Source organism: Cetorhinus maximus, chromosome 19, assembly GCF_964194155.1.
Source record: "Cetorhinus maximus chromosome 19, sCetMax3.hap1.1, whole genome shotgun sequence".
NCBI classification, from domain to species: domain Eukaryota; kingdom Metazoa; phylum Chordata; class Chondrichthyes; order Lamniformes; family Cetorhinidae; genus Cetorhinus; species Cetorhinus maximus.
This window is the reverse complement of record NC_135897.1, coordinates 57,839,169-57,864,634: the sequence shown is the minus strand read 5'-3', so window position 1 is coordinate 57,864,634 and position 25,466 is coordinate 57,839,169. Positions and strand designations below refer to the sequence as shown.

General features: G+C 41.6%; 1 protein-coding gene across 2 annotated transcripts in view; it reads left to right on the top strand.

The window, feature by feature from the left end:
* mfsd8l1 (major facilitator superfamily domain containing 8-like 1) overlaps positions 1-25,466 on the top strand; it is a 66,252-nt gene that overhangs the window by 28,083 nt on the left and 12,703 nt on the right. For both annotated transcript variants that reach the window (XM_078563867.1, XM_078563868.1), the window contains exons 5-12: positions 3,661-3,740; positions 8,513-8,852; positions 10,597-10,670; positions 11,920-12,003; positions 12,797-12,926; positions 13,731-13,853; positions 18,445-18,575; positions 24,993-25,114. In XM_078563867.1, the coding sequence (XP_078419993.1) occupies positions 3,661-3,740; positions 8,513-8,852; positions 10,597-10,670; positions 11,920-12,003; positions 12,797-12,926; positions 13,731-13,853; positions 18,445-18,575; positions 24,993-25,082 (1,052 nt within the window). In that variant the 3' untranslated portion in view covers positions 25,083-25,114. The remainder of the gene's footprint in view (positions 1-3,660; positions 3,741-8,512; positions 8,853-10,596; positions 10,671-11,919; positions 12,004-12,796; positions 12,927-13,730; positions 13,854-18,444; positions 18,576-24,992; positions 25,115-25,466) is intronic.

The following is a 25,466-nucleotide window of genomic DNA, read 5'->3' as shown; positions in this document are numbered from 1 at the left end:
CACCCCCTACTCCTCCACCCCCACCTATGGCACCTCCCCATGCCCACGCAGAAGATGCAACACCTGCCCCTTCACTTCCTCTCTCCTCACCGTCCAAGGGCCCAAACACTCCTTTCAAGTGAAGCAGCATTTCACTTGCATTTCCCCTAACTTAGTCTACTGCATTCGTTGCTCCCAATGCGGTCTCCTCTACATTGGAGAGACCAAACTGGGCGACCGCTTTGCAGAACACCTGCGGTCTGTCCGCAAGAAAGACCCAAACCTCCTTGTCGCTTGTCATTTTAACACTCCACCCTGCTCTCTTGCCCACATGTCCTTGGCTTGCTGCATTGTTCCAGTGAAGCCCAACGCAAACTGGAGGAACAGCACCTCATCTTCTGACTAGGCACTTTACAGCCTTCTGGACTGAATATTGAATTCAACAACTTTAGATCTTGAACTCCCTCCTCCATCCCCACCCCCTTTCCGTTTCTTCCCCCTCCCTTTTGTTTTTTCCAATAATTTATATAGATTTTTCTTTTCCCACCTATTTCCATTATTTTTAAATCTATACCTGTAATGCCCTGTCAGTCTTTCCACCCCACCCCCACTAGAGCTGTACCTTGAGTGTCCTGCCATCCATTCTTAATTAGCATATTCTCTTAGATAATATCACCACTTTCAACACCTCTTTGTTCCTTTATCTGTGACATCTTTTGATTATCTGTTCCTATCACTGCTTGCTTGTCCCTACAACCAACCCCCCCCCACCCCCAACTTCTCTTCCCCCCCCCCCACCCCAAACCTTAAACCAGCTTATATTTCACCCCTCTCCTATTTTCACTTACTTCTGTTGAAGGGTCATGAGGACTCGAAACGTCAACTCTTTTCTTCTCCGCCGATGCTGCCAGACCTGCTGAGTTTTTCCAGGTAATTCTGTTTTTGTTATCAACCTAGTGAACCTTCTGGACTGCCTCCAATGCCGGTACATCTTTCCTTAGATAAGGGGACCAAAACTTCACAGTATTCTAGGTGTGGTCTAACTAGTGCCTTGTACAGTTTTAGCAAGACTTCCTTATTTTTATACTCCATTCCCTTTGCAATAAAGGCCAATGTTCCATTTGTCATACCTATTACTTGCTGAACTTGTATGCTAGCTTTCATGCATGAGGACCCCCAAATCCCTCTGTGCTGCAGCTTTCTTCAGTCTTTCTCCATTTAAGTATTATTCAGCTCCTTTATTCTTCCTGCCAAAGTGCATAACCTCACATTTTCCCACATTATATTCCATCTGCCACGTTTTTGCCCGCTCACTTAACCTGTCTATATCCCTTTGTAGACTCTTTGGGCAGAATTTTCTGCCTGTCGGGCGGGCGGGCCCGACCCTATCTCCAGTGGGTGGGGAGCCAATCCCCGCCGGAGAAGCGGGCCCCGCTGCCATTTTACGTGGGTGGGCCAATTAAGGCCCGCCCAGCGTCACGCGGGAAGCGCTATGCGCTTCCTGTGCGGGTGGGGGGGGATTCCCCAAAAGCAAGAGTGCGCTCTTTCGCGCATGCGCATGAAAGAGCGCACATCTCCCTGAGGCTAAGTGCTGCCTCAGGGAGATCGCTGACACTTTAAAAAAAATATTAAAAATAGAGAAAAAAAATTCCTTAACATGTCCCCCTCATGTGACAATGTCACATGAGATGGGACATGTTCATAATTTACATAATAACTTTATTAAACTTTTTTAAACCCTACGTGAAACCTCATCCCGCAGGTGGGTGAGGTTTCATGTTTTTTCTATTGCCTGCCAGGACTCCTGGCCTGCCCGCCAACCTTAAGGTTGGACGGGCAGGTCCTTTGACTATATAAGTGATCCTGTCAGTGACCTCAATTGGCTATTGACAAATTGGTGGGCGCACAGCTGCTTTTGCTGCATCCCCGCCTTCCTAAAAATTTAAATGGGCCAGGATGACGTCAGGGGTCATTTTACGCGTTGGCGAGCGGGCCCTGCCCCCTGCTCGCCGACGGAAAAATTCTGCCCTTTGTGTATCCTCACCACCTACCTTCCCACCTATTTTTGTGTCATCCGCAAACTTGGCAATAGTGCATCATTTCCCTCATCCAAGTCATTAATACATATTGTAAATAATTGTGGCCCCAGCACTGATCCATGTGGCACTCCACTAGTAACAGGTTGTCATCCTGAAAATGCCCCCCGCACCCCAACTCCCTGTCTTCAATAGTTAGCCAGTCCTCTATCCATACTAATATACTACCCCCAACACCATGGGCTCTTATCTTATTTAGTAACCTTATGTGTGGTACCTTATCAAACGCCCTTTGGAAATCCAAATATATTACATCTACTGGTTTCCTTTTATCTATCCTGCTTGTTATCTCCTCAAAGAACTCTAATAAATTTGTCAGACATGATTTCCCCTTCATGAAGCCATGATGACTCTGCTTGATTATATTATGCATTTCTTAATGCCCTGCTGTTAACATCCTTTATATTAGACTCTAACATTTTCCCAATGACGGATGTTAAGCTAATTGGCCTACAGTTACCTGTTCTTTGTCTCCCTCCCTTTTTGAATAAGGGTATTACATTAGCAGTTTTCCAATCCTCTGGGACTTTTTCAGAATCTAAGGATTCTTGGAAGATTACTACCATTGCATTCACTATCTGTGCAGCTATTTCCTTTAATATCCTAGGATGCAACCCATCAGGTCTAGGTGACTTATTGGCCTTTAGCCCCATTAGTTTCCCTAGTACTTTTTCTCTAGTGATAATTATTGTATTTATTTCCTACCCCATGATTGTTTAGTATTTTTGGTATGCTATTAGAATCTTCTACCGTGAAGACTGATGCAAAGTATTTATTCAACTCCTCTGCCAGTTCCTGGTTCCTCATTATTATTTTCCCAGCCTTATTCTCTGAGGGTCCGTTATTGACTTTGGCCCCTCTTTTTTTTATATATTTAAAGAAGCTCTTACTGTCCACTTTTATATTACTTGCTAGTTTATCCTCAAAGTTTATTTTCTTCCTCTTTTTATTATTTTTTTGGTCATCTTCTGTTGGTTTTTAAATCTTTCCCAGTTCTCTGACTTACCACTAATCTTTGCCATATTATGATTTTTCTTATACTTTAAAGTATCCTTGACTTCCTTGGTTAACCATGCTTGGTTTATCCCCTTCCTACAATCATTCCTCCTTTGTTGTGAATCATGAACTGTTTTCTTAAATGTCTGCCATTTTTCATCAAAGCTTCTTTCCCAGTCCACTCCAGCCAACTCTGCCCTCACACTCCTTTGTAATTACCCTTATTTATTTTGCACAGTTGTTTCCGAACTAAGTTTCTCACTCTCAAACTGAATGCTAAATTCCACCATGCTATGGTCACTGTTTCCTAGGGGATCTTTTACTCTGGGATCATATTAAACCTGCCTCATTACACATTACCAGATCCAAAATAGCCTGATCCCTGGTTGGATCCACAACATATTGTTACAGAATTCCAAAGATCCACAGTCCACTGACTGCAGAACTTTCTGATCTCCTTTATAGGTTGAGCTCAGTAACTATTCTTCTGCCTCTGGTGAAGTCATTTTTAAATCTTCAGCACTGTTAATAGCTATTACGCTAATTTTTTAAACATTGACCCTAATTGTTTTTTATGCGTTTCCTTTAGGACCAGGATTTAATTTATTCCTAAGACTTTGTAACTTCAACCTGGGACCGTTTGAAGTGAATAAATACACGTCACCTGGGGTAAGAATTACCCTGTTCATCTTTTAAATTTTAGCTTTGTGAATTCAAGTAGAATTAAGAGAAATGATAAATCAGTAGTATATTCATAATATATTTGGCTAGAGAGGTTACATAACATATACAAATAGAGATTACGATAATAACTACCCAAATATCAGTTTACATAATCAGGATTTTCACAGGTGTTTCTCTTCAGTGCCAACATTATTAATAATAGGTTAAATGAAAAGCTGGTGTTAGTTTCAGATATCTGGAAACCAGTCATACTAGATTGATTGGAATCAACATAAAGAAGCTGAGTGAAAGTCCATTAATAAAGTGTTGATACAACCTGCCGTACTTTCAAAAGATTTATTTTGGTTATTAATGGTACTTAGGCAACAAGATGGTGTTTATTTTTCAAAAATATGTATGCTATTTCATTTGAACTCATCTAATACCTTAAGCATTTTAAACCCAAACATATATTGTATTAAGAAATCCAAAAGTATTTAATTTGAGTAAGTTTTTAGAAAAAAACTGAATTGTCCTTGTGCAGATGTATTTCTAGATGCAAAGTGCTATATGCTTTACAATAAGGAGGAAAGTATTTTATTTTAATTAAGACGGTAGGCTCTTAGTTGATGATGGTGCAGAGGGAGCAAGGAAATGTCAGTTTTAGAGGACCGTAGGATATGTAAAAGGGCATAAGATAGAAGAAGATCATTAAGGTTGGGGGTAAGCTGAGGGCGTGGGCCATTTTAAATATTTTTTTCATTCATTCATGGGATGTGGGTGTCATTGACTAGGGCAGCATTTATTGCCCATCCCTAATTGCTGTTGAGAAAGTGGAGGTGAGTTGCCTTCTTGAACTGCTGCGGTCCATGTAGTGTAAGTACACCCATGGTCTGTTAGGGAGGGAGTTCCAGGATTTTAACCCAGCGACATTGAAAGAACGGTGATATATTTCCAAGTCGGGATGTTGAGTGGTGCTCCCATACATCTGCTGCCCTTGTCCTTCTAGGTGGTACCAGTCGTGGGTTTGGAAGGTGCTCGCTAAGGAGCATTGGTTAGTTCCAGCAAGCTGGGGAATGTGAAGCCAGCTGAGTTTGCAGAGGAAGAGTTTGATGAAATTTATTGAAGGTTAATGTGGGTGAGGATGTGGACTTTAGCATTTTCGATAAGTTGTAGCTTATATGATATTAATTCAGAGTGTTGGAGGTGAAAGCAAAGAGAAACAACTAAGAAAAATTTAGTGATGACCTGGCTGCTAGAGGATAAGTGAAACAAAGCAAGGGCACTCCCACTAAAATTCCAGCATAGGATAGACTTTGGTATAAGGAGAGGCAGTGGCATAGTGGTATTGTAACTAGACCAGTAATCCAGAAACCCAGGGTAATGCTCTGGGGACCTGGAATTCAGTAAACATCTGGAATTAAAAGTCTGATGATGACCATGAAACCATTGTCGATTGCGTAAAAACTCATCTGGCTCAGTAATGTCCTTTTGGGATGGAAATCCACCATCCTTACCTGGTCTGGTCTACATGTGACTCTAGACCCACAGCAATGCTGTTAACTCTTAAATGCCCTCTGAAATGGACTTGCAAGCCACTCAATTGCATCAAAACTGCTAAAAGGTCTAAAAGGAACGGAACCGGTTGGACCACACGGCATCGACCTAGGTACCAGAAACGACAATGGCAAACTCTGTCCTGTTGACCTTGCAATGCCTTCCTTAGTAACATCTGTGGCTATTGCCAAAATTGGAAGAGTTGTCTTACAGTCTCGTCAAGCAACAGCCTGACATGGTAATACTCACAGAATCATACAGGTAATGTCTCCAACACCATCCTTAGCTATGTCCTGATTCACTGCCAGCAGAGGTGGCAGCGCAGTGGTATACATTCGGGAAAGAGTTGCCTTGAGAGTCCTCAACATCAACTCCAGACCCCATGAAGTCCTATGGCATCAGATCACACATGGGCAAGGAAACCTCTTATTGCCACGTACCAGCTGCCCATCCCTCTCCCCCCACCCCAGCTGATGAATCAGTGCTCCTCCATATTGAACACCACTTGGAGGAAACACTGAGGGTGGCAAGGGTGGAGAATGTTCTCAGGGTGGGGATTTCAGTGTCCATCACCAAGAATGGCTTGGTAGCACCACTACAGACTGGGCTGGCCAAGTCCTAAAGAACATAGCTGCTAGACTGGGCCTGCGGCAGGTAGTGAGGGAACCAACAAGATGAAAAAACATACATGACCTCATCCTAACCAACCTTCCTGCCGCAGATGCATCAATCCATGACGGTATTGGTAGGAGTGACCACCGGACAGTCCTTGTGGAGACATCTTCACATTGAGGATACCCTCCATTGTGTTGTGTGGCACTACCACCCTGCTAAATGGGATAGATTTCGAACAGATCTAGCAACTCAAGAATGCGCATAATGAGGCGCTGTGGGCCATCAGCAGCAGCAGAATTGTACTCCACCACAACCTGTAACCTCATGGCACAGCACATCTCCCACTCTGCCATTACCACCAGGCCAGGGGATCAACCCTGGTCGAATGAAAAGTACAGGAGAGCATGCCAGGAGCAGCACCAGGCATACCTAAAAATGAGGCGTCAACCTGGTGAAGCTATAAAACAGGACTGCTTGTGTGCCAAACAGCATAAGCAGCAAGTGATAGACAGAGCTAAGTGATTCTACAACCAACAGATCAGTTCCAAGCTCTACAGTCCTGTCACATCCAGTCGTGAATGGTGGTGGACAATTAAACAACTCACTGGAAGAGGAGGCTCCACAAATACCCCCATCCTCAATGATGGGGGAGCCTTGAACATCAGTGCAAAAGATAAGGCTGAAGCATTTGCTACAATCTTCAGCCATAAGTGCCAAGTAGATGATACATCTCTGTCTTTTCTGGATGTCCCCAGCATCACAGAGGTTGGCCTTCAGCCAATTTGATTCACTCCGCATGTGCAATAATGTGGAATTCAATTCGATTCCAATGTGGAAAATTGCCCAGGTATATCCTGTACACACAAAACGGGACAAATCGAGCCCAGCCAGTTACTGCCCCATCAGTCTACTCTCGATCATCAGCAGTGAAGGAAGGGGTCATCAACAATGCTATGAAGTGGCACTTGTTTAGAAATAACCTGCTCACTGATGCTCAGTTTGGGTTCCGCCAGGGTCACTCAGCTTCTGACCTCATTACAGCCTTGTTTCAAACAAAGGGCAAAAGAACTGTACTGCAAAAGTGAGGTGAGAGTGACTGCCCTGGATATCAAGGCAGCTTTTGACCAAGTGTGGCATCAAGGAGCGCTAGCAAAACTGTGGTCAATGGGAATCGGGGAAAATTCTCCACTGGCTGGAGTCATACCTAGCACAAAGGAAGATGGTTGTGGTTGTTGGAGCTCAGTCATCTCATCTTTAGGGTATCACTGCAGGAGTCCCACAGGGTAGTGTCTTAGGCCCAACCTTCTTCAGCTGCTTCATCAATGACCTTCCTTCCATCATAAGGTCAGAAGTGGGGTTGCACACTGATGATTGCACAATGTTCAGCACCATTCACGACTCCTCAGATGCTGAAGCAGTTTGTGTCTAATTGCAGCAAGACCGGGACAATATCCAGGCTTGGGCTGTTTTACTAGGGCTCCTTGGGCTGATAAGTGGCAAGTAACATTCCTGCCACACAAGCGCTAGGCAATAATCATCTCCAACAAGAGAATCTAACCATTGCCCGTTGACATTCAATGCCATTACAATTACTGAATCCCCAACTATCAACATCTTGAGGGTTACCATTGACCAGAAACTGAATTGAATAAATACAAGAGCAGATCAGAGGCCAGGAATCCTGCAACGAGTAACTAATTTCCTGACTCCACAAAGACTGCCTACCGTCCACAATACAGTAGGAGTGCGGTGGAATACTCTCCAGTTGCCTGGATGAGTGCAGCTCCAAGAACACTCAAGAAGGTTGACACCTTTGAGGACAATGCAACCCGCTTGATTGGCAACCCATCCACAAACGTTCACTCTCTCCACCACTGACACACAGTGGCAGCAGTGTGTACCACCTGAAAGATGCACTGCAGGAACTCCCCAAGGCTCCTAAGACAGCACCTTCCAAACCCACGACCCACTACTATCCAGAAGGACAGCAGACAGTTGGGAACACCACTGCCTGGAAGTTCCCCTCCAAGCCACTCACTATCCTGACTTGGAAATATATCGCTGTTCCTTCACTGTCGCTGGGTCAAAATTGTGGAACTTCCTTCCTAACAGCACTGAGTGTACCTACACCACATGGACTGCAGCAGTTCAAGAAGGCAGCTCACCACCACCTTCTCAAGGGCAATTAGGGCTGAGCAATAAATGCAGGCCTAGCCAGCGACACATCCCATGAATGAATAATAATTAAAAAAATAGCTCTGCTAAAGAATGCAGAGAGGGATGGGATAATGCATCATGATCAGAGTTACAGAGGATGCAATTTGTGAATTTGTTTAGGAAATGAATTACAGATGTAAAGAAAATAAAATTTGCAAGATTGCATAAATATGTAACAATTAACAGTATCTAGAAGTCTGAATTTGTTGAGGTACCAATTTTATCTGCAAGTTTTCAGCCTACTATATTAGGATGACGTAAGTCGCAAGAAAGCTTTTGCATAGGTATTTTTGCCTTGTTATTGTGCCAAAATTTCAAAAATATTCAGTCTTAACTATGCACAGAAGTCTCTTGCACTCCCTCATGTGTTTTTGTTCATTTTGTTGCAGCTGTTCATGTGTCTTATGTGGATCATTCTTCAAGTGATAATAATTTTTATGTATTATGACCTTCCGTTGGTTCCCAAACACAATTCTCAAAGAACACTTGTATCAGCTAAGGAGGAAGAAGAACCTTTGGTTCATGATGATGATGACGTGAACTATGCAGCTGCAGGGAACAATCGGTATGGTAGCATTAATGAAAATGAAAAATTATGTGTTCCATCAACTAATGAAATGGATGGTGAAAATAGCACAGTAGATGAGTATCATAATATCCCTAATGGACACATTGAAGAAGATTACGAAACGAATGATAATCCATTCCACAATTTTAGTGCCACTAAAGGTGGGTATTAGCAAATTATTAGCTGTAACCCATTTATAAACTTCCGCCCCGCCCATCTCATTTGTGAAATTGTTTATCCTTTTGTACATGAGAATCAATTTGTTGCAATATCTCATAAAACTTAAGCATCCTTTGCTTGTTGAATATGGTTTGTTTCAAAGGGCGTTGTGCTGTGGCTCATCCATGTATTTTGCTTATAGGTAGTTTGTGTATTTCTATTCTTTCAGCAAAAAGAAAAGTATGCATTAGATTTTAATCAAATTTCAAACATAGGTCAGACTTTTCCTAGCCCCAGTGTGGCAGGAAAATAGTGAGGAACTGTGTCAGGATGGCTACCTAATGCATTCCTGCCACTAGGGAAGTTTCCTGGGAGCAGGCCATCATGTGGATCAGCTGCCTGCTCAATGGAGATGGGCAGCCAACGTGTATATTTAAGGCCCCAGTTTGGGGCTATTGAGCCCGCTCACCAACATTATGTTGGCAGTGGAGTGGCTTTTTAGAAGGCTCAACTCTAAATGTTGCAGCAATATATGGAGTGTAGTAAGTGAGAATAGAATACTATTTAGCAGAGTAGGCATCATTAAAGTTTTCTTTTTCACTCTCTTTCTTTTCTGTTTCTGCTTTCCATTTCAGTTGGATTTGTCCTCTCTTGTCCTTTAAGTCCAACTCTCATTCTCTCATCCTCTATACAATTTCATTTAAAAACTGTTGGTTGCCCAACTGGGTTATGGTATTTAAAAATTAATTGATTTGGTTCTCAACGCATGTAATTTGGTGATTAGTTTCTTGTGTTCGGAGTTCTTTGCTGGGCCTACACATATATGTCTATATGGTATGAAGAACAGAACTTCCTGAAGGTGCTGTGGCTGTTAGGGGCAGCAAAGGGGTCAATAAGTGATCTTAGCCTTAACTAACCTTTAAGGAGAAATGAATCAACTGTGTATTTGTTTTTATTTACCTAGGTGAATTACTTTAGCTATTTACAAATGTGTATGCCTTTCTACAAATGAAAGCTTAATACTAAAAGCGAGAAATCTGAGATTTTTTTCACTTTTGTATAGCTTCATAGCTGGTTGTAGCTAGAGACTTCAAAAAGAGAAATATACTTCAATTGTCCCTGTTTGTTGAGAGTACAGAAAAAAAAATGTACTCCAGAAAACCGTTAGACTTAATAGTGCTTAACTGCATGTCAGTTTTGTTCTGTGTTTTTATTGATCATTGTCCATTGTCCTTGAGGATCCTGTTTTTTTGGCAGTCTCAATGTGCCACCTTGTGGACAAAAGATTCTTTCACTTGTATGATGTGAAATCTTCCCATAATTAATAAATAAATAAATGGTGAACATTTGTAGAAAATTTATTTTTAATTTTTATAATTTTCCACAAAATAAAACTGCCAGACATTTTGGTCTTCACATTGTCTATTTTAAAGAAAAAGTATGTTATAATTTTAAGCCAATTCTCAGGATATTTTCTTTGAAATCGTGTCTTTTCAAATGGATATAATAAGATTTCGGTCTTTAGGCCAGATGAAGTAACAGATGTGATTCAGAATTAGCTTATTAATTCTGTCCCTATAAAATGAAGCGCCATGACATTGATGTTGAATTATGTAGCTGCAGATTTATAAAAGCAGTTTTATGACAGTCTGGTGAAAATGAAAATTTACTCCATTGCCTCTTATTGAAACTTCCAATCATTTTAAATTCAGTGTATAATCATATGGTGTTATTTTCCCATTTCAGAGTACCTACGAGAGGAAGTTGTGGTTGTCCTTACTGCACAATTCATTACACTATTCAATCAGACTGCTTTAGAGGTATGTAGGTAGATTTAACCTGAACATTTAATTTTGAATTGGATGCAACCTAATTGTTAAATTTAAGGCGACATTTACCATCTAAAACTCTACTTAGCAGTTTAAGGGTTACTCTGGGTTGGTTGCTTTAGTAAAGTTGACGTAGCTCAATGACGGATAGTAGAGCTGCTGTTGAACTGGCATTTAATTCTCTACACCTGTATTTATTAGCTGCCTGTGATCAATCATTTTTACTTTTTCTTTAGAAATGATCAATTTTAGTTCCATACAGCAAGTTGGTGTGTGAGTGGATGACGCATTTTTAAAAAAAATTTAGTCAGTTCTGTTTTGTTGCTATTCATGTTACCTTTTTTAAAGGAGTTTTACTCTTGGGAAGGCAGTGTGTCCTTCTGATCTAAGACACTTGCCCTGTCCCAAAAGTCATTTTAAGCCCCTAGTATGCATTGTAAAAATAAAGTTTAGCTAGGTTCTGGGGAAGATCATGCATTTGGTGCATACATGAAAATGTTATCACTATATTGTAGATTAACAGTGTTGCAGGCGCTGTTCCAATCCTGCATCATATAAAACCCATTATGTTAGTTAAATGATGTTCTCTGCTCCTTGTGGTATTATGGTAACCAATATGAAGTTGATATTTTCTTGGAAGCAGGAGTCTTAAGTTCTTAAGTCAGTTCAACAACAGTCTTACCTTGCTCAATAGATGAGAAAAATCTTACCTTTGCCTTGTTTTGAGATTGTTATATTTGAGCCAACCCAAATTAATAATGTAAAATATAGTTCTCATAGGAAAGCCAAATCTTCACATGGTCATATTATTATAACTATATCAGCACCACACACCACTGCCCCCCCTCCTTCCTCCCCACCACCATCAGCACCTTGGTTTAAACTTTGAGATTATTGCTTTATCACTCCAGTTAGAATGTTGCTGCTTACTTTTTCATCATGTAGTGTTTAATAAGCTTTGCTGTGCTATTGTGCCACCATTTGCTCCCAATATAGTTAGCGACCACCATTATGTGATGATATCGATACTAAATGGCTAATTATTCAATGCAAAGTTATCCAAAACATTTTTAATGTAATTACTACAGTAGCAGTTGAAATGACATGCTTCTGATTTCTGTGTACAATTATTTGAAATTTTTTGGTACAGCTGTTTGAAGTTTTGAGTGTTGTTTGTCTCACCTTTTAAAATAAAACATGTTAAATGTATTTAAGTTAATATGCTGAGTTTTCATTTCAGACAATGGTTACTCCTATTACACAAAACTATTTTAACTTTGGGGAATTGGAGAACAGTTTGATGTACTGTATATGTGGTGTAGAGGTAAGTAAAAATTGTAATTCAAAGTCATGATGAAGTACTGTAGATTTTGTCTTTGTCAATCAATCATCTATAGCGATTCCAATAGAGTAGATTTTAGTTGACCTGGTTCTCGAGAGAAGTGAAATGTTTCCGTGGAAGAGATGGTCTTATACCACGTAACTACAACACTCTGTCAAATAGAACATTTATTAGTCCTGCCAATAACTGACTTAAATATGTGGTGAGAATGCTATCACCCAAGATTCTTAAATCAGTAGTTGCACTATAAATCAGTCCTGGATGTAATCAAACCCTTCATTCCTTGGAGCTTTATTTAACTGCGTGATGCTCTACACCAGGCAGTCTTATCTGCAAGAACTCAAGGACTGAAAACTTGTAATGAGCAATAATACTGTCATTTTTTAATCTTAAAAAAGAATGTATCCAATAATTCAAATTAAGCAACACAGCTAAAACAGCAAAATGAGACTTGAGTGTTGAAACAATATTTGGGTTATATAATCTTTGAATTAAGCAACTTTGAATTAAGATTGGACCATTCTATAAAGTTTGGTAGTAGCAGGTATGTATGTCAAAAATTGAGGATCGCATCTGAATTTGGGCTAAATTACTATTTTTACCTACTTGTTGATTGGAATTCTACTCTACAAGATGCTTGACTTAAATGGTGGGAAAAAGGAAATTAAATTACTATATAAATACAGATATTGTCTGTTTGTGTCATTTAACATTAGACTTGATAAGCATTTTAGAATTATTTTCGGTGTTAACATTTTATTTTCCTGTTTTATAGGTAATAGTTGGATTCTTTCTTGTGAGATGGCTAAGTACTAAGTTTACAGATCGAGTAATCCTGGCAGTGGGTCTTGTCATATGCAATATTTCTTGCATTTGGTGTTTAATCTTCCTGGCAAATCCAAAAGGTAAGAATTCTGTTGCATTTGTGTCTTTTTGTTTCCTGCCCACTGTTAGGTTTACTAGAATGAAACGTTTCTTCTACAAAGTATAATTTCTGGTATAGAAAGAAGTAATTACTCTAAGATGCCCATTGCTTCCTCCAAGTAGGTTAAAAGTTTAATTCTTGGGTGATTAACATTTAGAGACTATAGTATTTACATATGAATCAATTAATTTTGCATAGCCCTTACAATTGAAGTGAACTCAACAAGATGAAATTAATGCTTCTGTGCTATGTGATGTTGAACAGGTAGGTTGCAGAATAAGCCGCAATAATGTATCTGATGATTTTGCATGTATAATCATTTGAATTAATGAGAAATGTCTAACCATTTTTGCCCTATTGTTTTGATTTAAAACATCCCTGGTGAGTGTATATAGGTGCTATTTCTCAGTTTTACTGCCATAAAAACAGTTTCACAATTATATATTATAGCTGTATTTAAAGTTACATGTCTCCTGATGTGAATGGCAAGGCACTGCTCCAGATTTCCAGTGCCCTGTAGCTCTATTATGTAAATTAATCCATCTCTTGGAATAGGGACAGGGTCATCGGGACAGTGATCCCTGCCTGCTGCACTTATGGCAGTGCAGCTCCCAGACCAATCCTTTTACTCGCAGATCAGGTAGCCACAACTCCAGCTTCTCCCTTAGTGTTTACAAGATATTCCAAACTCTAATAAATTGCAACTTTGTGTCCAATTATGCATTAATTTATTTTCACTTAAGTGGTTTTTAGAAGTGTGAACCTCTTGTCTTTTTTATTGCAGGGAGCTTTGCCATCTTGCTATCAGAGTTTGTGGTAGGTGTGTTTCTCCAAATTCTGGGGTTGCCATTTGTTGCTGTTTCTCAAGTATCTTTGTTTTCAAAAGTTACAGCAGAGAAAACACAAGGTCAGTTGGGCGTGGTTTCTCTCCCCCATACCCCATTTCTTGTGATACAAGTGTGTATATTGAAAGTAGTTTTAGTGTGTCCCATTTACTATGCAGCTTTACATAGCATTTTTAACATAACTAATTAGCTGCAGCAAGGAAGTCTGGGAATTATGGGCAGAATTGTGCCATTGGCGGGGGTGGTCAGGAAGCCAACCATCGCCCGTGATCGGCACCGGATCGCGAGTTAGCCTGCAAACGTGGTGGATGAGTGGCAGCGTTGAGTGCTGCCTGTTTTTGGGGGGGGGGGGGGGGGGGGGGGTGGCACGGGCAAGCCGAGCGCGAACTTCACACATGCGCGTGAGTGAGCACTTTATAATCTCCCTGAGGCACATGGCTGCCTCAGGGAGATGAAGAGATATAAAAAAAATGTTTTAAATGTAGTGAAACATGTCCCATCATGTGACTCTGTCACATGAGCAGGAACATGTTATGAATGAAAAATTAAAGTTTTTTATTTTTATTTGCTTTTGGAAACCACCTCCCACCCGTGGGTGAGGTTTCCAAAAAAGCGCAAAGGCCACTTGGCCTTTTCACCTGCCTGCCAACCGTTAGGTTGGATGGGCAGGGAAAATTTTAATTTAATTGATTACTTAATGGCCTCAACAGGCCTTTTAATTGTCGGCAGGTGAGCTGCCGGCTCTGGCATGCGCCTGCTGACTGAACTATCACACGACTGCATGCTGATATCATCACGGCCGATGTCAACGCGTGTCATTTCACACTTGAGTGGATCTGGCGCTGCCTGTCTGACGAGCGAAAATTTCTGCCGTGTTATCAATTTTGCATAATTTTTATTAAGTGATTATTTCAAAAATCCTTTTGAAAACGATGTCAAATACCCATGTTTAAAGGTAGTGCAATAAAACAATATAATTAGAATTTGTAAGCTACACAGTCGTTTCACTAATTAGACGAGGGAAAGGTATATACGCCAGGCCTGACATAAAGAAAGGCCATCAGAAGTAGGGCTGTTCACTGATGTTTCCAGTGTGATCATCTCCATTCCCAACTCCTCTGCTAATGAAGTAGCCCATGCCAGTTGACAGGACCTGAAAAATATCCAGTCTTCGCCTGGCATCGCAAGTAATATTTCTGGCACCTATAATGAAATTCTCAAATAAAACAGAGCCTAGTGACACCCCATAACATTCAGTGACATTACCATCATTAAGTTGCTGACCTTCTACATCTTGGTGATGCCCATTGAACAGAAGCTTAACCATACCAACTATATCAAAACCATGGCTATAAGAGCAGAATAGAAGCTGGGTAATCTGTGACAAAGTGGTTCACTGCTTTCCCCTCAAAGCCTATCTTTTTGTTCATATTCCGTCATGGGATGTGGGTGTCGCTGGCTAGGTCAGCATTATCATTCAGCCCTAATTGCCCTTGAGAAGGTGGTGGTGGTGTGCTTCCTTCTTGAAGCGCTGCAGTCCATGTGTTGTAGGAGCACCTACAGTGCTGTTAGGAAGGGAGTTCCAGGATTTTGATCCAGCAACAGTGAAGGAATGGTGATACAGTTCCAAGTCAGGCTGGTGTGTCACTTGGAGGGGAACTTGCAAGTGGTGTTGTTCCCATGAATCTGCTGCCCTTGTCCTTCTAGTTTCTAGAGGTTGCAGGTCTAAACATCTGTAAAGCTCAAGTCAAGAGTGTAATTGTGATTGAAAACACATTACTTGCCTGGTTGGATACAATCGTAACAATCTAATGAATCTCAACAACATCCAGGATAGAGTAATTCACTTGGCGCCCAAGTTACCAAACTCAATGATAAAAGCAAAAAACTGCGGATGCTGGAAATCCAAAACAAAAATAAAAATACCTGGAAAAACTCAGCAGGTCTGACAGCATCAGCGGAGAGGAACACAGTTAATGTTTCGAGTCCATATGACCCTTCAACAGAAGAGTCATATGGACTCGAAACATTAACTGTGTTCCTCTCCGCAGATGCTGCCAGACCTGCTGAGTTTTTCCAGGTATTTTTATTTTTGTTTTACCAAACTCAATGTCCACCCACTTCATTACCTAGTGTACTGTGACTGCAGCATGATTGGATTTAGGCTTTGAATGTCTGCTTGTTTTACCTGAAACATAGGCTTTAACTGAAGCAATTAGAAAAATATTTTCTCAGCCTTGCAACTAAAAAAGGATTCTGGATGTTGTCTTCCAACGGTTTGAGGCAGGAAAGCCTTTTGCTTCATATCTTTCTTTCATATGGCCCCTGCAATGGAGTGCCATATCAATATTGTGCATGTGTCTTTATAATAGAGGTGGACCAGAAGCAGGAGGAAGAGAAAATCTTAGAAAGTTTATAGCACAGAAAGAGGCCACTTGGCCCATTGTGTCTGCGCCGGCCAAAAAACAAGCTGCCACAGCCTAATCCCACTTTCCAGCATTTGGTCCTTAGCCCTGCAGGTTCCGGCACTTGAGGTGCATATCCAGACGCCTTTTAAATGAGTTGAGCGGTTTCTGCCTCTACTACTCTCTTCAGGCAGTGAGTTCCAGACCCCCACAACCCTCTGGGTGAAAAAACTTTTTCCTCATCTCCTTTCTAATCCTTCTACCAATCACTAATCTACCAATCTATCCCCCCCGAGTCACTGACCTTTCTGCTAAAGTAAATAGGCCCTTTCCATCCACTCTACTCAGAGCCTTCACAATTTTGTACATCTCGGTCAAATCTGCTCTCAGCCTCCTCTGTTCCAAGGAGAACAATCCCAGCCTATCCAATCCTTCCTCATAGCTGCAATTTTCTAGCCCTGGCAACATTTTTCTTAATTCTCTCTCTGTACTCTCTCTTAAGCAATAACACCCTTTCTGTGATGAGGTGACCAGAACTGCACACTTCAAGTTGTGGCCTAACTAATGTTTTATATAGTTCCAGCATAACCTCGGCTAATGATGAAAGGATTCCATATTCCTTCATAACCACCTTACGAACTGTCCTGCTACCTACTGTGGACATTCACTCCAATGTCTCTCACTTCCTCTGTACCTCTCAGTATTCTCCCATTTATTGTGTGATCCTTTGCTTTGTTTGACCTCCCCAAATGCATCACCTCACACTTCTTTGGGTTGAATTCCATTGGCCACTATTCTGCCCACCTGACCAGTCCATTGATATCTTCCTGCAGTCTACATCAATCCTCCTCACTATCCATCACCTGGCCAATTTTTGTGTCGCCTGCATACTTTATATCATTCCCCCTACATTTATGTCCAAATCATTAGTACTTAGTCTTGCAGAAGCCCACTGGAAGCAGCCTTCCAGTCACAAAAACATCAATCAACAGTTACCTTGTTCCTTCCCACTCAACCAATCTTGTATCCAGTTTGCTACATTGCCCTGGATCCCATAGGCTTTTATTTTCTTTAACCAGTCTGACGAGGTACACAGGGTAACATTGCACCAGAGCCTAGAACCTCAAAAAAAGTCAGCTTAAGGAAGCAATAGTTTGTTAAGGAGTTATGGAAGGAACTCTGTACCTTGTTGCAAACTGACTTCCAAGTGTTCTTGCAAACTCAAAAAAAGAGCAGATTTCTCACAATAAAACCACTGTCATATGAAGTTTAATGTTATGTAAATCATGGGTATATACAGCAAATGCATTTATTACCACTGAGCCCACTCCTGGTACCTGTCAACTGTTCTTAAACCTATCCTGGTCCTGCAACGGGATGTTGCCTGAGGTCCTCCATAATTTGAATCTGAAGGCCCAACAAATAACAACTGACCTGCATAGCTGTATTTCCCCACTAGTGGGTTTCACTTTGACTTTATGCATCATTTTCAGCTAACTCCTCTGGTATCACGAGGGTAATGAATGAAGGAGTATCATACATATGAAGAAACTGGAAGGGGAAATATGTGACCATTCTTGGTGAGGTTGTTAAATTTCCCACAATATAAGAGTTCAAGGAGCTGCCATATCAACTTTCTTCTACAAACCTGTACCTAACTCTTGCGCCCAACCCAAACAAGACCCCTATCTCTGTTACAAGCACATAAAGATTCAGTCCCTGGTTTGTCACTTGTTTTTTTGCCAAATTGGGTACCATCTTTGTGGCCCATTTGCCTGCTTGTTCCAGTGCTGCTATTGTTCCTTCAAGGAACAGTCAATTTTATACTTCCTCCTCCAGGTATTTTCTCTCCCTGTTCTCTTTGTGGCCATTTTGAGGAATCACTGTCGCCTCAAGGTACCTGAGGGTTATAGGCTATATTTGCATAGTCCACATGCCTCTGCCAATGTAAATTAACAGAGGTGCTACCACACAGTGTTCTGTAGGGCCCATAGCCTTTAACTATTCTAACCCTCTTTCAGGACTACTTTTAGTATAGTCACTTTTTGTGTTTGAAGGTAGAGCCTGAAAGGGTCTTGTCAGTGAATTGTAAATAGACCATGCTTTACCATATTTTAACAACACAGGTTTAAATTCTTAATTTTAATAGTACATGCAAGTGATGATATGCAAACTTTGTCTGAAAATATGGTATAGATTACTTTCATATATGGATGTCTAGCTCTGAATGCTTCCTTTTCCTTTGCAGGATTCAGTCAAGGATTCCGTCGGTCAATTGGTGGACTTGCCACTATATTGGGCCCCATGTGGGCAGGAGGATTAACTAATAATCTTTATATAATGTTAGGAGTCATGATGGGTCTACTGACATTTCTGACTGTAAGTAAACTAAAATTAATGAATCTTAGGAATAAGAATTACAGTGCAATTTCTAATACTTGGTGTAATTTGCGACTTATAAATTGGAAATTCAGTTGCCAAATTATACATTCTACAGGTTCCTTAGATTGACTATTTCATCAGTCTTGATTGTAAAACAATGAATGATAGGAAAAGACTCTCCCTGGTTCATCCAACCTATGCCTTGTGCATCACAATATATAGACACCGTATCCTACCTCAAATCCATTACATTGCCTTGCAATTTGACTGAAGTATCAGAGTCAAACTCAGTTCTGCCGTCGTACAATTTCTCTGTGCTCGATGGATAGCAGCTGGGAGCTTGAAGCCTTGGCTGATGATTTTGTAACATCCTCCTCTTGTCCGGTGTCACGAGTCCAATTTTAGAATTCCTACTGCACTCTTAGTACAAAATAATAAAACTTGGGACCTTCCTGGTTCAATATAGATCAGCTACTTGCCTAACCATTGGAGATTCCAGTTGGTAAATTACTATCCATAAAAGTACAGACTGATTAATAATTTTAAAAGGACCTGTGTTATTTTGTCAAAGGATAAATAGGATAATTTTTTCATATGTATCATTGTGTCATTTTTTCTGTTTTTAATAAAGGATTGAAGGGTGGATAAACTAGCTCACTAACACCTGGGGGCTTGTATTAAAATTGGGAAAGCTGTCTCAGACTAGTCGAGAAACAGCCTGACATAGTCATGCTCACAAAAATCATACTTTCCAGCCAAAGCCCCAGACTCCTCTACCAACTATTCCTAGGTATGTCCTGTTCCAATGGCAGGACAGACCCACCAAAATGGTGGCACATTTGGGAGGAAGTGTCCCTGAAAGATCTCAATAACTCAGGACTGCATGAAGTCTCATGGCATCAGGTCAAACATGCGCAAGGAAACCTTCTACACTTCCATTCTGTGCCCCCAACCCACCCCACCAGGATGGCCTGAAACCTTTTTGCTTCTTCCTTGAACAGAGACCCAACCAGTTCTCTTCCACCACTTCACTTTTTTTTTGGTTACCTAGTTGAACTTGTTCTTACGTTGAACAACTGCTCCTTTTGACTCTACTCACTTCCTCCAAGTAAAAGGTGCTGCCACAGAAACTTACTTGGGTCCTAGCTAGACCTGAAAGTATTTTTTTAAGCTATTCCTACTTTTTCATGAGATGCGTGGAACATTCTTTGTTCCAGTCCTACTCACATCCCCTCCATCGTCACTATTTCTGGCATACTGATGACTGTATTGATACAATTTCCTGCTCTCACCCTGAACTGGAAAATTTCATTAACTTTGCTTCCAATTTCCACCATTCCCTTGTCTTCACGTGATCCATTTCTGACTCTTCACTTCCCTTCCCTTCCTTGAATTCTCTATTTCTATTTCTGGGGATAGGATCTCAACTGGCATCCACTATGAGCCAACAGACTGCCATAGCTACCTTGACCACACTTCTCCTACCCTGCTTCTGAGAAGGACTCTAATTCATTCTCAGTTTTCTCCATTTCTGTTGCATCTGTTCTGATGATGCTACCTTCCATACCAGTGCCTCCGAAATGTCTTCATTTCTCCTCAACCAAGGATTTCCCTCCACCACGTTTGACTGGACACTTGATAATGCCTGTTCCATTTCCCACACTTCGCTCACCCCTTCCACTCCTTTGCAGAAGCACAATAGGGTTCCCCCTGTCCTCATCTTCCACCCAAGCAGCTTCCACATTCATTGGATCATCCTCCAAGACTTCCAGTGTAATTTCACCACAAAACATATCTTTCCCTTTCCTCCCCTTTCAGCATTCGGAAGGAACTGTTCTCTCCACAACACCCTGGTTTACTCCTAAATCAAACCCAATATCTCTCGCCTTTTCCATGGTACCAAGTGCAGGAGGTGCAACACCTGTCTGTTTTACCTCCCTCCTTTCCACCTTCCAGGGCCGCAACCACTCCTTCCAGTTGAAATAGTAATTTACTTTCAATTTAATGTATTATACGCTGTGCATGACAGGGGAGTCTCTCTTACCCTTTACAGAATGTGTCTCTTCAGTCTGTGAGCATGGACCCAGAGTTTCTGGCCACCTGCCATTTTAATTCTCCAGCCCACTCTGGCTCTGACCCCTCTGTTCTTGGCCTCCTACATTGTTTCAATGAAGCTCAGTGTGGTCTCGAGGAACAGCACCTTATCTTTCAAATAGGCACTTTACAACTGTCTGGATTCAATATTGTGCTCAACAATTTCAGACCATAACTTCTGCCCTAATTTTTTCAGATAGGAAGTGTTGATGGTTCTGCTATTCCCATTTATACCTCGACTAGACACAATTTTTTGTTTTATTTTACTTGCCCCGTTTTGTTTTGAACTTACTTTCATTTTGTCATTTAAACATTCCTGCCTTTCATCCTAACATAGACCTTCCTTTTTTGTTTCTTTTTCCCTTCTCCCATCCTTTTTCCTGCCTCTGTACTTGCTTAAAACCTATTACACTTCTAACTTTTTCCCAGTTCTGGTGAATGGTCAGCAACATAAAATGATGGCCCAAATCTTCCGATGCGGGAGAGGCGTCCAGCTCAACTTATGTTCCCTGAGGAAGTCCTGATCTATGCACATCTGTGATACTTAAGTAGGAAGTTTAACATTCTAATTGCTGGTTTTACCCTGCCCAGATTGCTTCGTGATTCCAACAATAGTGCGACCAGATGGCTAGAACCGCGGAGACTTGGGCTGTTTGTGCTTTACTTACCCTGGTTTTTACATGGATTTACGTAGAGTTTCTCATCGGTATAAAACCAGTATAACTCTAAGTAAATAGTAAATCAGCTGGAGTGTCAAAGTGTGTGCAGATGTTCACCCTGTTCAACCCATGGATAGTGCTCACCTTCCGGAATCCCTGACTCCTGTCCAACTGATGTCAGAAGAGTCAGCATTGTTGGGAGGGGGCAGTTATGGATTTTCATGGGGTGGGTGGGGGGTGTGGTTGAACACTGTTGAGAATATGGAACGTAAAGAAGGAAATTTAAAACTGGGTAGCTTGAAGCAACACTGGAGCCCATCTTGGCTTGGACCGATTGACCACATGGGGCAAGCTGACCTGGTTTAGAGAAAAGTTGGGTGAAGTCTTATCGAAGCATGGTGTTGCACCCAGCACAGTGTAGTAATACGGGCAAAAGTTAGTAATAAATGACAACCTGTCCAGGAAGGGTTGCACATAATCATTTACAGCTCCTTCAATATCCCAGCAAACATCGTGGAATTCTGAATCGGGATTCCACAAACTGAAGGTGATTTCATATCCAAGGCTGGATTTAAAAGCTGTCATACCGTCTGTGAAAGTATCAGTGCCAAACATTCCTGAGGGAACACAACTGGACAATGTCGTGACCGCCATGTTATCAGTGAAGGGATTATTTGCAGGATCTCTTCCACATTATTGTCAATGTGCTGAAGCATATCCTCCACACTATGCAGAGTAAGGGGGATGAACACTGTCAGGGGTTGAAAGGATGGGGGGTGGTTGAGCATTGTTGGAGGATGAGGGAGGATTAGCACTGCCTGTGGGGTGTGGCTGTGCAGTTTGAGGCTGATAGGTCCATTTAAAAACAGCGCAAGTTAATGAGCTGAAGTCAGACTTTAAGAGGTATGTCTTCAGTTCATGATGTGAAAAGGGGGCATGGCTGCACTGGAATTACACTAGCCTATTTGCCTCCCAACTCTGTACATCCCTACATCTCTGCTGGAGCCGGCATCAGGAGGTGCAAAGGCTCCAGCAAAATATGATAAGTGAGCAGATTAAATCGCAGTCAGCGTGAGATGCACCGTCTCTGATGCTAATTGGAAGATCTGGGCAGTTAACGCTGTTTCTCCACAGATGCTTTCTGACTTACTGATGTTTGACTTACTCAGCATTTTCTGTTTTTATTTATGGGAATGGAAATCTCTTGATTGTCACTTACTGCCCAGCTGAAAATCAGTACTCAAAGAGCACAGTATATATTCTGGTTGGGGGCCTTCATGTCCATCATCAACAGTAGCACCACAACTGAACAAGATGGTTGAGTCCTGAAAAACATAGCTGTCAGACCGGGCCTGCAGATAGTGAACAAACCAACATGAAAAACCTCCTTGACCCTGTCCTCATCAATCTGCCTGTCACAGAGGCAACTATCGATGACATCATTAGAAGGAGTTCTTAGTCCTTATGGGGGTAAAGAACTATCTTTGCATTGAGAGCACTCTTCATTGTGGATTGTGGTTTGTGGTACTATGGCTGTGCTAAGTTGCATATATCCAGAACAGAACTGGCAACTCAAACCTGGACATCCATTTGGCACTGTGGACAATCGGCAGTAGAATTGTATTCCACCACAATCTGTAAACTCATGGCCTGGCATAACCTTCATTTAGCCATTACCATCAAGCCAGGTGACCAACCTTGGTTCAATGAGGTGTGTAGAAGTGCATGCCAGGAACAGTACCAGGCAAACTACAAATGAGGTGCCAACCTAGATGAAGCTACAGTGCAGTGCTTACATGTATGCTAAACCACAGAAGCAGCATGCTACAAAGGAGATGAACAATCTCACTAATCACATCAAAGCTCTGCAGTACTGCCACATCCATTTGTGAATGGCGGTAGGCAATGAAACAAACTAATAGGAGGAGTCTCTGTGAAGATCCCCATCTTCAATAATGCCCAGCACGTAAGTGCAAAGGACAAGGCTGAAGCATTTTCAGGTATCTTCAGCCAGAAGTGTTGAGTGGACAATCTATTTCAACCTTCCCTTGAGGTCGTCTTCATCGCAGATGTTAGTCTTCAGCCAATTCACTCCACCTGATATCAAGAAATAGCTGAATATACTGGATGCAACAAAGGCTCTGGACCTCAACAGCATTCAAGTGGTAGTGCTGAAGACTTGTGCTACAGAACTGGCTATGCTTCTAGCAAAGCTGTTCAATACAGCTACAATACTAGCATCTAGCTGACAAAGTGGAAGATTGTCTATATATGTCATGACCACGAAAAGGACAAATTGAATCTGGCCAATTACCGCCCCATCATCATCAGCAAAGTGATGGACAAAGTTGCCAATGCTTCTATCCAGTGGCACTTACTCATCAATAGCGTATTCATGGATGCTGAATTTGAGTTCTGTTAGGGCCACTAAACTTTTTTTCCCTCATTCATTCACGGGATGTGGCTTCGCTGGCTGGGCCAGCATTTATTGCCCATCCCTAACTCCAGGCCTCATTATAGCCTTACTCCAAACATGTGCAGAAGAACTGAATCAATAGGTGAGGGTGACTGTCTTTTGCAGCAAGATAGCATCTGACAGTATGGCATCATGGAATCCTATTAAAATTGAAGGCAATGAGAATTAGGTGGAAATCTGTCTCGAGTCATACCTAGCACAGAGGAAAATGGTTGTGGTTATTGGAGGCCTATCATCTCAGCCTCAGAACATTGCTGCAGAAGTCCCTCATGCAGTGACCTAGGTCCAACAATATTCCGCTGCTTCATCGATGACCTTCCCTCCAACATAAGGTGATAAATGGGACTGTTCAGTGATGAATGCACAGTGTTCAGTACCATTCACAATTCTTCAGATAATGAAGCGGTTCATACCTGCATGCAGGAGGATCTGGACCAAATTCGGGCTTAGGCTGATAATGGTGGTCACCATTGACCAGAAACTTAACTAGATCAACCCATAAGAGCAGGTCAGAGGCTGGATATTTTATGGTAAACGACTCACCTCCTGACTCCTCAAAGCAATATTACCACGTAAGCGATACAGAGTGCGATTAAGTCCTCTCCATTTGCCTGGATGAATCCAGCTCTACCACCATTCAGGAAGCGGAACCACATCCAGGACAAAGCAGCCTGTTGGATTGGCACCCCACCCATTACCTTAACCATTCACCTCTCCCACCACTGGTGCACCATCTACAAGATACACTGCAACATCTCACCTAGTCTTTTTTCACAGCACCTTCCTAACCTGTGACTTCTACCATTTTGAAAGTCAAGGGCAGCAAGCTCATGGCAAAACCACCACGCTTTAATTCCCCTCCCAGTCACACACCATCTTGACTTGGAAATATATTGTCATTCCTTCACTGTTGCTGCTTCGAAATTCTGGAAGTCCCTACGTAACAACACTGTGAGCATACCTTCACCGTACAAACTGCAGCAGTTCAATAAGGCATCTCCCCACCACCACCTCAAGGGCAATAAATGCTGCCCTTATCAAAAACTCCCACAATGTATGAATGAATTTTTTTTAAATGCCAAGTTTACCTACAGTCAATCCTAATTATCTTTATGCATATGATGTGCTTAAGAGATACGTGATAATGAACTGACTGAATTCATCTGACCGTGTTTTCTACTGTAGATAATGATGATATTATCATACAGCTATTTGATTGAACCTCCCCCAACCCTGATTTCAACTGTGACCAGAAATGTGGATGATGATTGCTGAAAGTGGATATGAATCCAGCAGAAAATTACAAGGTAGAGTGACAAGAAGAAATAATTGTTTATGCGTAAAGATTAAATTTAATCCTGCTCCAAAGCTAACTTGAGAAGATAGGAATGTATAGGACCAGAAAAGTTATTTTGGCCCATCTGGCAAGCCTGAGTTCAAAAACAGAATCTACAGTTCATTACCTATGTCTCATAGGCATTTGGCCAGATAAAAAGCAGCTATCTATTTCTAATGTAAGCCTAAATCATCCTTGTTTGTGTGAAAGCTATAAAGCTATATCTGATCTATTGAATCACCTTTCCTCTTCTGAGCTGCCTCCCATACCTCCTGATTCTGGTTCTTGGGGGAGAATTTTCTCCCCGTCGAGGAGGTTGGGCG